The sequence below is a fragment of the Phacochoerus africanus genome, chromosome 1, assembly GCF_016906955.1.
Source record: "Phacochoerus africanus isolate WHEZ1 chromosome 1, ROS_Pafr_v1, whole genome shotgun sequence".
NCBI classification, from domain to species: Eukaryota; Metazoa; Chordata; class Mammalia; order Artiodactyla; family Suidae; genus Phacochoerus; species Phacochoerus africanus.
Genome location: NC_062544.1, coordinates 128019262 through 128034768, shown reverse-complemented (window position 1 = coordinate 128034768; position 15507 = coordinate 128019262). Strand labels below are relative to the sequence as shown.

Genomic DNA, 15507 nt, shown 5'->3' with positions numbered 1-15507 from the left:
AGCTTGAGGACTAGCTATTCCACAAGGCCTTTCCTGAGTCAACACCCATCTACCATCTACCTACTCCAACCCACTCCCCTTCAGGCTCTCAATGCACCTTGTGCTTATTACTGTCCTAAAATAACTGTAACCCTTACACACTTACACGTCCATCTACACCTCTAGACTGCAAGCCTCTAAAGGCAGTATTTTGTCATTTTCTCTTCAGTGCTGAGAACACATTAAGATCTAAACCCATACTGCCGGGTGAGGACAACAAAAGTGGTAGAGGAAACGAAGAGCTTCTGAATAAAAGCAGCTGATACAAAAGGAATCCCTGGGATTAGTAGGTATACGCTACTATATATAAAATAGGTAAACAGCAAAGCCCTACTGTATAGCACAAGGAACTATACTCAATATCCCGTAGTCAACCATAATAGAAAAGAGTATGAAAAAGAGTATGTATATATAGTATAACTGAATCACTTTGCTATACTCCAGAAATGAACACATACCAAACTGACTATCTTTCAATTTAAAAAATAATAGAAGTCAAAGAGGTCCAAATAAAGAAAGGACGTAAAAAGGAAAGTGTTTAATGGCAACAATGGAAAAGGAGGTTATTTTTTATATTCTGGAGATTAACTTTCTTTTTTCAGGGCCACACATGCAGCAAATGGAAGTTCCCAGGCTGGAGTTGAAACAGAGCTACAGCTGCTGGCCAACGCCGCAGCCACAGCAATGCCAGATCTGAGCCACATCTGCAACCTACACCACAACTCATGGCAACACTGGATTCTTAACCCACTGAGGGAAGCCAGGGATCAAACCTTCATCCTCATGGATACAAGTCAGGTTCATAACCCACTGAGCCATAATGGAACTCCCTGGAGATTAACTTCTGTGTGATTATTACAGTTCTGCATTCCTAAGAATGAGTCACCAAGTCCATCCATCTTATGTACGTGATGTCCTAAAGTGAAAAAAGGTTCCAGGCACAATGGAAATCGAACAGACAGGAGAATAGGGCAAGAGGCCCCCATTGGCAGAGGAATGTGCTTGGAGGTATCACAAGGCTAAGTGCCTGGGTGAGTGTGGTGGGGTATCTGACTGCTCGGTTTCAGCTCCTAATTAAAGTACAGATCTCCTAGCACTATCTGTACATTCCTGCCTGCAGACATCGTGAGGTACACAAGCATTTTCATCTGTGGCATGGCTGCCAGCTTCCTTCAGACCTGACAGCAATCCTGCACTTGGGTGACACCCATCTTATTTTTCACTTGGCTTATCTCCCATGACTCGACTGTACAACTGCACCAGAGACTGATGGACTATGACCACAACTGTAGAGAGCTCATTTCTATTAATGTATGGATATTTCAAAATCCACCATGATCACTTCAAAAGCAAAAACATGTTTCAAAAGTTGTCACCTTTTTTTTTATTGTCTTGCTCAGTGGTTCTTCCCAGAAAAGTCCGGTAAAGGTCATGAAAAACACTATACACACACTTTAGAACATGATACTAGGAATGTAGTAGAAAATAGCTTAATCCCCATTAGGGAAAACACAATGATAAAAAAACGTGTCACACTGTGTAGCTGATAACACCCCTGACAACAAACACATGTAATTCTTCAAGCAGCCAAATCAGTGGGAAAGCCGCATAAAAATGATGTGCTCACCCCATATTCTGATACTCAACAAGGTCCTGAATGTCCACAGTACAAAGTAGCTCCACAGACCATGTTAGGTGCTAGAGTAGTTGAATCACAGCCTAAGCCGCTTTCACTTTCGAGGCTCTTCAACGGCACTCACCTTGAAGAAAACGGCCAGAGCTGAATACACTAGGCTCACCCTAACTTCAAAATCCAAATTTACTTGTCTGAGTACACCGCCACCCTCTAAACTAACCAATTCATTAATGAGGGTTTTTTAGTAGGCCTAAAAGTATGTCATTCTGAGAAAGCCAAAAGGAATAATTACATTTTCTATTATGGTGTTCCACACCTATGAAAATACTCTTCGGCACCCAACTGCCAAGTCAACTCAGTAAAAATATTTACTTCTGGGATATAAATTAACATTTTTGATAATCTTTCAGTGGTGCTTAAGTATCACTAAATACCAGAACTATCCAAGAATCTTGTTTAAAATGCAAGGCCCCCAAGAGCCACTTCTAAAAAATCTTCGTTTATAACCTGCTGCCCAGGCAATTGCTTGGGCCACACTGATGTGTAGGGAAGTACTGTTAGAGGCTGTCAGAAAAGCATTTACAAAACATGGTATCCTTTCATTCCTAGCTTTCTCAATCCCAAGTTAGAATGGGGCTGAAAAGTAAAATCTGCCACCATTTATTTATGTGAGGACATGCAACCTCGTCACCCGTGAGCACATTAAATTCACAGGGGCCATTTTTAATGGTAAAGAAATTTCATTGTTCTTTTATCTCTGAAAACCATGCTAACTAAGGCCATAAGTAGGGAAAGTCAAATCCTAAAGCCTTAAAAAAAAAAAAAAAAAAAAACTTCTGCTACGTTACAGCATCTGTTATATTAAAGTAAACCTGCCCCAACCCTTCTGATCTAATTACAGATTCCACTTTTCACAGGGCTTGTTCTGTGCCTGATGAAAACTGAGCTGTAAAATAATTGAGGTAGGGATTTAGAGATTTGGTACAGCAAACTTCCTAATAAAAATGGCACAAACGGGACTCTTCCTACTGTTGTTACATATTAAATCTTATTTGATCGATTTTACTGTATTCCAAATTACAAACATACGGTAGAAGGTTGTAATTATAGTTTTATTGATTTGTCATTAACTTTTAATCAAGCTGCTGCTACAGGGAATGGTTATCACGACAGTGTTCTTTTGTTTCTAAGTTTCACACACTTATCACTACAACAAGATAACTGTGGACACATACCAACAAAATATATTACGGTTTCTAAGGAATCCATTTGCATCATAACTATCTTATATCAAGCCAAATGTGTTCCACAACAATGACTGCGCTAAACTGTACCTGATTTTCTCTAGGTCTCATTATACTTTTTTGACCACTGACAGCTATACACGTTTTTTTTGCTTTCTATTCCTTTATCTATTTGTTTCTCCTAAATGCACCAGTTTCTTTCCCTTACTTACAGTAGCCACACTTGGATGAATCTGAAACCACAAGTTTACACTCTACAAAACTGAAGCATGTTACTGAAGTTTTTTGTTTTGTTTTACCACTGTGCCCTTGGCATATGGAAGTTCCCAGGCTAGGGGTCAAATCAGAGCTATAGCTGCCAGCCCACATCACAGCCATGGCAACTTGGATCTGAGCTGCATCCAAGCCACGTCTTCAACCTACACCACAGTTCATGGCAATGCCAGATCCTTAACCCACGGAGGGAGGCCAGGGATTGAACCCACATCCTCATGGATACTAGTCAGATTCTTAACATGCTGAGCCACAACAGGAACTCCCACTGATAATTTTACTGAAGAAAGTTCAAAGATTACTGGAGCACCAGAACCAACATTTTCACAACTTCATAAATGTGGCAAACTTTAGCATACTAAACAGTAACTGAATTTAAAATCAAAGTCAACATCAAGAGATGCTGCACCAGTCAAGTCCTCGATCTATGTACCTAATGCTGATCAATTCTACTCTTGAGGTTCTCCAAGTATCAAAGAAACTACATAAAAGGCACCTGACATTAGGCCTTAGCTCCTAAGGGCCAGTGAAACCTTAAGAGACACAATAAAGATAAGAGTGTCCTAGGAAGTTCCCATTATGACTCAGTGGTAATGAGCCCAACTAGTGTCCACAAGGATGCAGGTTCAATCCCTGGCCTCACTCAGTGGGTTAAGGATCCCGAGTTGCCATAAGCTGTGGTGCAGGTTGCAGATGAGGCTCGGACCAGTGTTGCTGTTGCTGTGGCGTAAGCCTATAGCTGCAGCTTTGATTTGACCCCTAGCCTGGCAACTTTGATATGATACAGGTACATCCCTAAAAAAAGGCAGAAAAGGGGGGGGAGTGTCCTAGAATTATTTATTTATTTCCAGTCTTATGGATACCTACTTCCTATCCTTAGGTCCTAACTCTTAAGTCCACCCACCCCATCTCCTATGCCCAACAGTTCACACACAGAATATTATGTTTAAAAATCCCCAATTTTTAAAAAATATCTGTTATACATACTGACATGTTAGAATACACAGTATTTTCTACAAATGTAAAGCTGTATAATTAATATAAGTGATGTAACAACTACCCTTTGCCCTACTTAATTATATCACTTGTTACATTCTTGGTCCGTCTGAGACAGAAATTTTATAAATTGAAGAAAGTCTATTCTCCAACATGGCAAGAACTTTCAGGCAGGATGGCCCTGTGTGAAATGAAAAAAAGTGGCCAAGTTCTTTTTGCTGCTTACTCTCAGTAACATACCAAATAATGTAAACCAAGTGTTGAATTTATGAGAATATATTTAAACTTAATCAAAGCAACTGGCAATTCTACAACAAGCAAGAGCAATCATAAGGATAGAAGCTTTACAACCTGAGACAGTGAAACTCTCACACACCATTTGTTATTCTTCAGTATATAAACTCGAAAATAATTACCTTGCAATGGAGGTTCTATATCAGAACATAATCACAAAAACACAATCTAAACCAAGAGTAACAGGTTAAAAGATTTTTTTTAATTAAACAGAAATTGATCTTAAATCACAGACTAAAGTGATCTGCAGGTAGAATTCAAGCACCAGAGTCCTTATTTTGGGTAAGAATGGAGGGAATGTAAATCTCTAGAAATCGTATGCAAACTGTACATATGCTCACTTTATTGAGGAGACAACCATGGGTATCATTAGATGCTTAAGGGGCCTCTAGCTCGTAAAAGGAACTACTACTTTATGCTCTTTGCTATTCAAGAATTAATATATTTTTAGTCCCATCACACTTTCAAGTTCAGTAAATTATTAAAGCAATTTTATAAAATCCAGAATTAGCTTGGGTTCTGAAAAACCATTTTTAAACCAATATCAAAAAAGTTTTACAGAAAACAGTGAATTTAATGTCTCTCAGGCTAATTTCTTTCAACATTCTCTTCAAGGAACCATCCAAAAGATTTCTTAAATCAAGAAATTCACTGTATAGTACTGGAAAATATAAAACCATATATACTCCCAGATGTAAATAAATAAATGCAAAAATATCAAAGAGGACCAGATATCTTTTTTCCCCATACCAAACATCATAACCTCAACAATTCAAAGTATCACATGAATAGGGAGACCCCTGCTTTTTTTTAGAACTGAGATTATTTTCTCCATAATTCCTTTTCTCCTGAATTGTTCAGTTACTAGTATCTGGTATGTTTTCATCAACCAAACTAATATAATAAATATGACTTTTTCCTTTACAGTAACTTATAAAGAAATTACCTTAACACTTCCCAACTCATTCTATGAGGCCAGTTTTACCTTAATACCAACACCAGTAAAGATAAAGGAAAGATAACTATAGATAGGCATCTCTTAAAAATAAAGAAGTCAAGTCCTCAACAAAATACTAGTAAATAACCCTAGCATCATATAAACAGTATTATATACCATGATCAAGCAAGATTTAACATCTGGCTTGCAAATCAAGGAGTGATTTAGCATTTGAAAATCAATTAATACAAAACACAGAATCAGTAAAATAAAGAATAAAAATCACATGATTATCTCAACAGACAAATAAAAATCAATGACAAAATGTAACCATTCATAATAGAAAAAAAAATTCACTTATCAGAATAGGAATAGAAACATCATACTTAACTGAAACACTAAATACTTTCTTCCTAAAATCAGGAACAAGATAAGGATGGCCATTCTCAACACTCCTATTCAACACTATACTGGAGCTTCTAACCATGTCAATTAAGCAAGAAAATGAAATAAAAGACATACAGATTGTATAGAAATAAGTAAAACTATCTCTATGTGCAGATGATATGATCTTATTTGTAGAAAATCTTAAAGAATCCACTAAACTTTACATGTAATTGAGTTCAGCAATGCCAAAGGATACAAGATCAGTATACAAACATCGATTTGTTTCTATACACTGGCAATAAACTAACTGAAAATAAAATTAAGAAAAAAGTTCAATGTACAATAGCATCAAAAAGAATACATTACTTAGGAATAAATCTAACAGAAATATAAAATGTATACTAGGAAACTACAAAACATTGTTAAAAGAAACTAAAGAAAATTAAACAGAGCTTATGTTTATAGATTGGAAAATTAATACTGTTACAATGATAATGCTCCCCAAATTAATCTGCAGATTCAGTGCAATCCCTACCAAAATCTCAGTTGCCTTTTTTGCAGAAATTGACAAGCAGATTCTAAAATTCACATAGAAATGCAAAAGATCCAGAAGATGCAGAAACAATCCTGATAGAGAAGCACAAAGTTGGAGGACTCACTTCTGATTTCAAAACCTACTACAAAGCTGCAGTAATCAAGGTTGTGTGGTACTAGCCTAAGGAGAGACATATAGAACAACAGAACAGGATACAGAGTCCACAAATAAGCCCTAAGCTTATGGTCAATTAGTGTCTGACAAGGGTGCCAAGGCCATTCAATGGTTAAAGAAGAGTCTTTAACGAATGGTGCTAGGTCAACTGGATAAACACATGCAAAAGAATCGAGTTAGACCAGGTACAAAAATTAACTCAAAACAGGTCAAAGACCTAAACAGAAGAGTTAAAATTATAAAACTCTTGGAAGGAAACATAGGTATAAATATCTTCATGATCCCAGGTTAGGTAATGGTTTCTTAGCTATGATATCAAAGCACAAGCAATGTAAGATAAAACAGATAAACTGGACATCATCAAAATTGAAAACATGCTTCAAAGGACAACATTAAGAAAGTGAAAAAACACATAGAACTGAACAGAAATTTTGAAGATCTAGAACATTTAAAGAACTTATATACAACTTAAAGAATGAGCAAAGGAGATGTCATAGATATTTCTCCAAAAAAGAAATGCAAATAACCAATAAGCACATGAAAAGAGGCTCAAAATCACTAGTTCTCAGGGAAAGGCAAGTCAAAATCACAGTGAGATGCCCATGAATATCTGTTGGCTGTAATTAAAAAGACAAGTAATACTAGGAGGTTGGCAAAGATGCGCAGTAGAAATTGGAACCTATGGAGTTCTCTTTTGGTGCAGCAGGTTAAGGATCTGGTGTTGCAGTTGCTTTGGTTGCTGCTGTGGCTTGGGTTCAATCCCTGGCCCAGGAACTTCCACATGAACCCTTACCACTGATGGAGGGAATGTAAAATGATGCAACCACTATGGAAAGCAGCCTGGCCAGTTCCTCAAAGGGTAAAGTCATATGACCAACATTTCCACTCCTAGGTATATACCCAAGAAAACTGAAAACATAGGCAACTTATGTGTGAACAAACAAAATGTGGTAAAGCCATACCACGTGGATTATTATTTGCCAATAAAAAGGAATGAAGTTCTGTAGTTCCCGTTGTGGAGCAGTGGTTAACGAATCTGACTAGGAACCATGAGGTTGCAGGTTCGATCCCTGGCCTCACTCAGTGGGTTAAGGATCCGGTGTTGCTGTGAGCTGTGGTGTAGGTCACAGATGCAGCTTGGATCCTGCGTTGCTATGGCTCTGGCATAGGCCGGCAGCTACAGCTCCAATTAGACCCCTACCCTGGGAGCCTCCATATGCCGCAAATGTGGCCCTAGAAAAGATGAAAAGACAAAAAAAAAAAAAAAAGGAATGAAGTTCTGATACATGTTACAACATGGATGAAATCTTGAAAATATTATGCTAAGTGAAAGAAGCCAGTCACAAAAGACCAAGATTGTAGAATTCCATTTATATGAAACATGCAGAATAAGCAAATCTACAAAGAGTAGACTAGTGGCTGCCTAGGTAACAAAGATTAGATGGACAGACAGATTAGATAGACAGACAGATACAAACATACATATAAGACCATGTGATTGTCCTTTAATATTGGGCAAGAAGGGCTGGAGAAAGGTAAGTGGGCAAGGGGAGAGGGGGAGCTTTTGTTGGTATTATATACTCTTCTCTATGTTAGCTTACAAAAAGTATATAGCCCTGTATTTTTTAATTACAAATATTTTATCACCTACATCATGATTTTTTTGGCTCATGAATTACTTACAAAAAAAAAATTAAATGTTTTTTTAAAACCATGGGAGGGATGGACTGCCTATGTTTTTGTCACTGCTTTCCAATTTCACTTCATTATAACCAGACAACAAGTGATCTATATGACATGTTCTCCGCATCATTTGCTGAAATTTGCTTTGGAAAGTATACTGGGTCATAAACTTTTATTCATGTTCCAAGTACGCTTGAAAAAAAGGAATAATCTGTAACAGGTGCAGAACTCTATACACATCCATTAGATCATTCCTGCCATCATGCTGTTCAAATTTTCTATGGTCTTAACATGTTACACTTGCCTAGTCTTAATACTTTTACATATAGGTGTAAGTATCTCCAATAAAGATAATATTCATTTCTCGTTAAATGTGGCAATTTTTTGCTTTATATTCTGAGACTATGCTATTTAGTTCAGGTTTATTGCATCTCCCAGGAGAACTGTTCCTTGCATCATTATACTATTGTCTCTTATTTGCTTTAAATATTTCAGCTAGCATTTCTGAAATCAAGGTCAATCAGAGAAGCAGAACCATGAGGAATGATAAGAATAAGGAGCTAGTGAAGGGACATGAGTGGTAATTGTCAGAGCCGGTTAAGCAATTTATGTAGACCTGTTGCTTTTGCATCTAGTGTTGGGATGGAAATTTAGATGGCAGGCCATTAGGAAGAAACAGTGAATGTGAAATGGGGAAGAGCAAGGACCAACTGGAACTCACATTCTCCCTAACCATTCTGATGGTGTGGGGGACCTACAGTATAAACACCCACACATCTGACACAAAATTTAGAGAGGCTGAAAGAGAAGATCTAGTGGGAGCTGGGAGAGCTGGAGGCCTGGCAGCTGCCTAAAGCCAAGAGATCAGTGATGAGGGGTATGAACTGCAACAGTGCCTGACCCCACACTAACCTTCTGATTATAAACACAACTGCTGCTTCATTTTCGCCTTGCAAATCTTGAGCAAACTTCTCTTATAGCCAGACTAGCCTGGAACCCTCCTGGAAAGGGAGTTTTAGGAAATAGAGTTCCAGCTCAATTATGCCGCCACGATTTGCACAGCTATTTTCAACCATTTCTTTAATGTTGTTCTTTCTGTATAATTATGTTTGAGGAATGTTGCTTGTAAATAATATATAGCTGGATTTTTCTTTCATCCTATTTAGACAATCTTTCAACTAATATGTTTAACCCATTACATTTACTGGGATTTACGACATTCATAATTTATGACTTTTCACAATTTAAAAATAAAGTAATATCTGTACTGAAGAGATACACATGCTTTGCATTTCTGAAGTATTTTATATACATAACATTACCTACCACTTCTCCAGCAGAGGCAGCCAACATATGCTTCACAGGCATCAAATATGAAGATGAATCAGAGTGCAGAAACCATTTTACATATTCATAGGTGATGAAAAAGGCAGCAGCTGAAATTTAACACAAGCCAGTCTTTCACAAACTTTAAACATGTATGCAAACTGTTACAAAATGTTTCTCAAAAAAATTACAATTCTAATTATTAAATTATGAGATAACTGATAAATAGTTAAATATGTACTCTTCCTCCCCACCCCTTTACTCTTGCAGATTTGACTAAGCTCATGCTACATACCTGACCTTGGACTTACAAAAATGCAGAAGACAGGATTCCTGCCCTGTGGAAGCCTAACAGCTAACCTGTTATTTACCAGTCTGTACTGGCATGTCAGTACCATTTTAGTAAGCTTTTTAGAAAAGGATATGGAACTTCCCCTGTGGTACAACAGGTTAAGGATCCAGTGTGGGCACAGTTGCAATGCAGGTCCCAACTGCAGCACAGGTTCAATTCCTGGACCAGGAACTTCCATATGTCATGTGTGTAGCAAAAATATATATACATACATCAATTTCTGTGATCCAAACTATCTTTAATATGGTCATAAAACAATCAGCTACCCTGATTTATAAAAAGATTAAAATTGCAAACATATACCTTAAATAAATAAAACGTCTATTCCACATTTTATTGCTAGTTACTCAAAATAACCATGGCTACTTTTTACTACTCACCTTTACATCAAAGAAACAATCAACCATTTAATTAAAACTGGAAATCAAAATCTCCAAAAAGCTACCCCCATCACCATGAGCTAATCTTAACTGCACAAGGCTTTACAACTTGTCATGTACAGTTAATCATATGATGTTTATCATTCACATAAAAGATGAGGCATGAAAGATAAATAAATAGCAAAGTCATCTTTTGAAGGACATTTGAACGTGTCAAGGTAGAGACTGAAACACTCAGGAAAAGGAGTTGCTGTTGTGGCTTGGTGGAAATGAATCAGCCTAGTATCCATGAGGACGCACGTTCAATCCCTGGCCTCACTCAGTGGGTTAAAGATCTGGCGTTGCTGCGGCTGTGGTATAGGTCAGCTGCTACAGCTTCAATTCCACCTCTAGCCTGGGAACCTCCATATGCCGTGGATGTGGCTCTAAAAAGACCAAAAAAAAAGAAAAGAAAGAAAGAAAGAAACACTCAGGAAAAGAAGAGCTTGATAGTAAAAATCAGTTCTCCACAGTTAGGGTCAACAAGCCTGTAAACACCCCTCAGCTGCTAAGAAATAAACTGCAGGCCCAATGAGGAGGCACACTGTCCCTGGATGAGAAATGATCATGCAAGCAGTTTTACATAGTTAACAAAGGTCCCTGTTCCCACTTGTGATTCTTAAGGAGGTTCTTCCTACGCTGGCCCACTCATTAAATGCACAGCTAGAATATCTACAATTGCATTCACCTCTAAGTTCCACCTGCTACACACCCCATCCTCCCACCGGCACTCCCCAAGACTGAGAACAAAACAAAAAACTATATTTTTTCTAATTTCCTTCTAAATATGGAGCGAGGCCTTCAATACAGGTCTTTTCATCTCTTCTTTCAACCTTCAGTCCCTCCCAAGCCCCCTGTAGAATACGTTCTCAAAACGTCTACAGCCTCTAAATGTTACACTGGTGTCTTGTACTCAGACTCAAACCTTAACCAAAAGCAAAACAAGAAGAAAAAAAAAGTGTCACACAGGAAGTTTCCATTCACTAAAAACTTGCAGGAAAAAAAAAAAAAAAAGGCCATTTCTGAAACTCTGGCACTTTGACTGTTAACCCAGCGCCCCCACTGAAAGGTGCTGTGGATGGCGAAAAAGAAAAGCAGGGCAAGACTACTACTTAGTCATACACACACAAAATTCAAACCCCATTCTGTACATAAACTCCTACTGACACTCTATACCAACCCTGTGAGCTTAAGGTAGCACCAGGTACCCACTAACACTTCAGCTTATCAACAATTCCTATGTGTGGAGTTTCCACTGTGGCTCAGAAAGTTAAGAACCCAGCTAGTATCCATGAGGATATGGGTTGATCCCTGGCCTCGCTCAGTGGGTTAAAGATTTGGCATCGCTAGGAGCTGCGGAGTTGATCACAGATGCAGCTCAGATGTGGTGTTGCTGTGGCTGTGGTAGAGGCCTCAGCTACAGCTCTGATTTGACTGCTAGCCCAGGAACTTCCATATGCTGCAGGTCCAGCCCTAAAAAGAAAACAAAAATAAAAACAATTCCTATGTGTGACACGTAAGAGGGAGAAAATACTTACAAGGATGAAGAAGATATCCTAAGAACTAACGGCTAAGAGACAGGGACTTAGTAACATATTCCTTGGTGGTTCCCAAGGTTCCCTTGGGGTCAGAGGATCCCAAACTTGTCTGCATATTAAAATCACCTGGAGACTTTTTTTTTTTTTAACCCTCCAAAACTCAAGCTACACCTCAGATCAATACATCCCAATCTGTGAGAGTGGGACACAGGCAGCAGGAATTTTTAAAATTAAAAAAAAATTTTTAAAGCAAAATTCTTTAAAAAAAAAAAAAAAAAAAACTCTTCAGGTGACCAGGTGATTGCAATGTGGACAAAGTCAGGAACCAAGACCCATCTCCTTCATATAAAACTAAACTTGGCATGGAGGGGGTGGTCAACAGCAACTTGCTCTAATCAATTACTGAAAAATGAAGACACACAAAAAGGCAAGAATAACCTCAAAACAGTTGGCTGTTCTAAGGATAGCTTGGTGTGAGGGAAGGAGGGAGAAACTAAAGGACAAAAACGATCTGCACTACAGATCTTTATGTGAATGCTCTGCTCAGAGGTGAACATGGACATTTTAATATCAAGTGAACAGAAAGAATTTCTAATGAAATATACTGAGAAAAAAGAAATCGAACCCTAAGATTTAAGAATCGTCTGGAGCAGCGCTTTGTGAAAATTATGTGTGTGTTTGATAGCGATGGTTTTCTGTTTGCTTAGTCTGCTTTTGAGAGCCAGTCAAAGCATCAGTAAACAATTATTAACATAAGTGTCTGAAAACAGTATACCAGCAGATGGCTTAAGTAAAACAGATTAAATTGATTATAGAATAAGAGGGCCATAAATCACACGACTTCAAAACAAAAACAAGACATTGGAAAGAGGAGGTTAGTGGGAATGGGTTGCATCATTTAAGAGGAATTTAGTCAAGACAAAAATTTAATGCTTCTTAGGTTCATCTGCTCCACAAGAATCTCCAAGACAGTAGTTTTTACTCTCAGCCTCATATCTGAATCACCTGGGAAGCTACTATGTAACTCCTGACATCCAGGCAAAGCCCAGACCAATTAAACTTCTGGTGGAGACATAGGGATCAGTATTTTGGATTTGTTTCGGTTTTGTTTTTTCATTTTTTCAAGTTTTACTGAAGTATATAGTTGATTTACAGTGAGACATCAGTATCTTGCAAAGCTTCCCAAGAGATTCCACTGTGCAGGCAAGGTTGAGAACAACTGTTCTAGGCTAGAGTAAAACTTTAAGGATTCTAACCAGGAGTTTTAACGAGAACCACTTTAAAAAGATTGCCCTTTTTTTTTTTTTTTTTTTTTTACAAATACACTAGGATGACTAGCACTAGCTCAGTCAAAAATAATGGATTAATGAATAGAACAAATCCAGAAAATCAACATCAAACATTATGAAATTCTACATAGGGTCAGACCACATATCATTCTGAAAATAAACTCCATTATCTTGGCTTTATATAAAGCAGAGATAATAATATCAATATAATTTTTACCATTAGGAAAGGATCCGATAGCAGTAGAAGGAACACCAGCATATATTCCACGAAAACCACCAGCCTTATTAAATCCTTGGGGACTCTGCAGCCTGGTTTTAATGGTATCCAGAGGAAATAATATCAAGTCCACAGAGACACCTGCTACCCCACCAGCCTTTAAAATTTAGAAAAAAAAAAAAGGAAGAAAAAGAAAAAAGATTACAATAAACTAAAACCTCTCATTTCTTTCAAGCATGGTTTTAAAATATACCATAGACTACTACAATATAGACAAAAGCCCTACTGAAATCTACAGATCGTCCTGGAAAATAACCATTATTGTGCTATATTTTCAAATTGTAAATTTTATACTACACATTGTTTTAAACAAATTTTTAATGATTTTTAATAAATTTATTTTGAAATAAATTTTAAGGTCATTTTTAGTGACTTCATAGGGTTCAAAAAAGCAGATAAACAACCTCAGAAAGATGAAGAGTTCAAAGTCTCCTTCCCTGTACCTAAAACCTCAGGTAACCACTTTTATTGGTTTCTCATCGTATCCTTCCAAAGTTAATTGAGGCAAATACAAGCAAATGTGAATATTTTATTTTACCTTTTTTTTTAAAGTAAAACACAGTATGCTGCACCCTGTTTTTTACATTTGACAACTTACCTTAGCAATCTTTTCATATCAGACCAAATGCTATATTTCTGTCTTTTTAACTAATAAGTAGTGAATCTTATTTTTTTTATACTTCCATTCTAAACAATTAATGTTCCATATGAATCTAGATCCATATTTTAAGAATCACTTATCTGGAGTTTCCATTGTGGCTTAGCAGGTTACAAACCCAACTAGGATCCATGAGGATGTGGGTTTGATCCCTGCCCTCGCTTAGTGGGTTAAGGATCTGGCCTTGCCATGAACTGGAGTGTAGGCCAGCAGCTGCAGCTTCAATTCGACCCCTAGCCTGGAAACTTTCCATATGCCTCCAGTGTGGCCCTAAAAAAAAAAAACAAAAAAAAAAGAAAGAAAGAAAAAAATCCCTTATCTAAGGATTCCTATAGTATTCTCTCTACTTTGTGTATATTTGAAGATTCCTTGATAATTTTTAATTTAAGCAAATGAAAAAAAAAAAAAAAACAGCTGAATTTCAAGAGGACATTAAAGCCTGGCCCAAACCAGTCATCTCCTAAGAGATGCCACGTTGCTTTAGAGAAGCTGCACTTTAAAAACTGATTAAAAACTAAGCACTTCATGATTACAGGAAAGCATATGTAGAATATTTTAAACAAAAAGAAATTCAGAAAAATATGAATTCAGAGACAGTATCAAAGAAAGGTCAATACACAACATCTAAAGGCACCATTCAAAGATATGAATCAACACCATTTCACAGTGAGCAGATAGAAGAATTATGGAGGCAACTCTTTTTTTTTTTTTTGGTCTTTTGTCTTTTTGTCTTTTCTTGCGCTGCTCCCTCGGCCCATGGAGGTTCCCAGGCTAGGAGTCGAATTGGAGCAGTAGCTGCTGGCCTACGCCAGAGCCACAGCAACGCGGGATCTGAGCCAAGTCTGCGACCTACACCACAGCTCACGACAACACCAGATCCTTAACCCACTGAGCAAGGCCAGGGATCGAACCTGAAACCTCATGGTTCCTAGTCGATTCATTAACCACTGAGTCACAACAGGAACTCCCGGAGGCAACTCTTAATATGGTTCCTACATAGCAATTTTTAAACTGAATTGCTAACTCTTCCTATCTTGGATTTTGAACCATGTGAATATATTCAAAAAATAAAAGCAGACATTAACAACTATGAGTTCCATAACAGAGAAAAAGCATTGGTACTATTAAAACATACAGGAAGAATTCAAAATGGCCCGTTTCTATCCTTTAGGTTTACAAAATGCTGAGATGGACAAGGGTTAGTGCCTAACAAACACTTTCTGCTCTACTTACTACTAACCATGAAACCGTTGCAAAATTTCATTGGAAAAAACGAAAATGACTCTGATGAGAAATGCAATAATGTCTATTTTTCAATTAGTCAGCATAGGTCAATTATTAAAAATCACTGTACACTAGAAAAGTACATTACCATAAACATTAATACTATATGATCAGCCGGAAAGGCATGACAGAACCCCAAAGGCCATGCAGGTGCACTCTGCAAATG

At 37.5% G+C, this 15507-nt stretch overlaps 1 protein-coding gene across 4 annotated transcripts in view; it reads right to left on the bottom strand.

Moving 5' to 3' along the window:
• Positions 1-15507, bottom strand: part of SLC25A26 (solute carrier family 25 member 26) — a 165233-nt gene that overhangs the window by 135156 nt on the left and 14570 nt on the right. For 2 of the 4 annotated variants that reach the window (XM_047778866.1, XM_047778859.1), the window contains exons 2-3: positions 13340-13496; positions 9525-9634 (exon numbers count right to left, since the gene is read on the bottom strand). The exons of 1 other annotated variant lie outside the window; for it this stretch is intronic. In XM_047778866.1, the coding sequence (XP_047634822.1) occupies positions 9525-9634; positions 13340-13496 (267 nt within the window). The remainder of the gene's footprint in view (positions 1-9524; positions 9635-13339; positions 13497-15507) is intronic. One more of the 4 variants, XM_047778877.1, reaches the window with a different exon arrangement.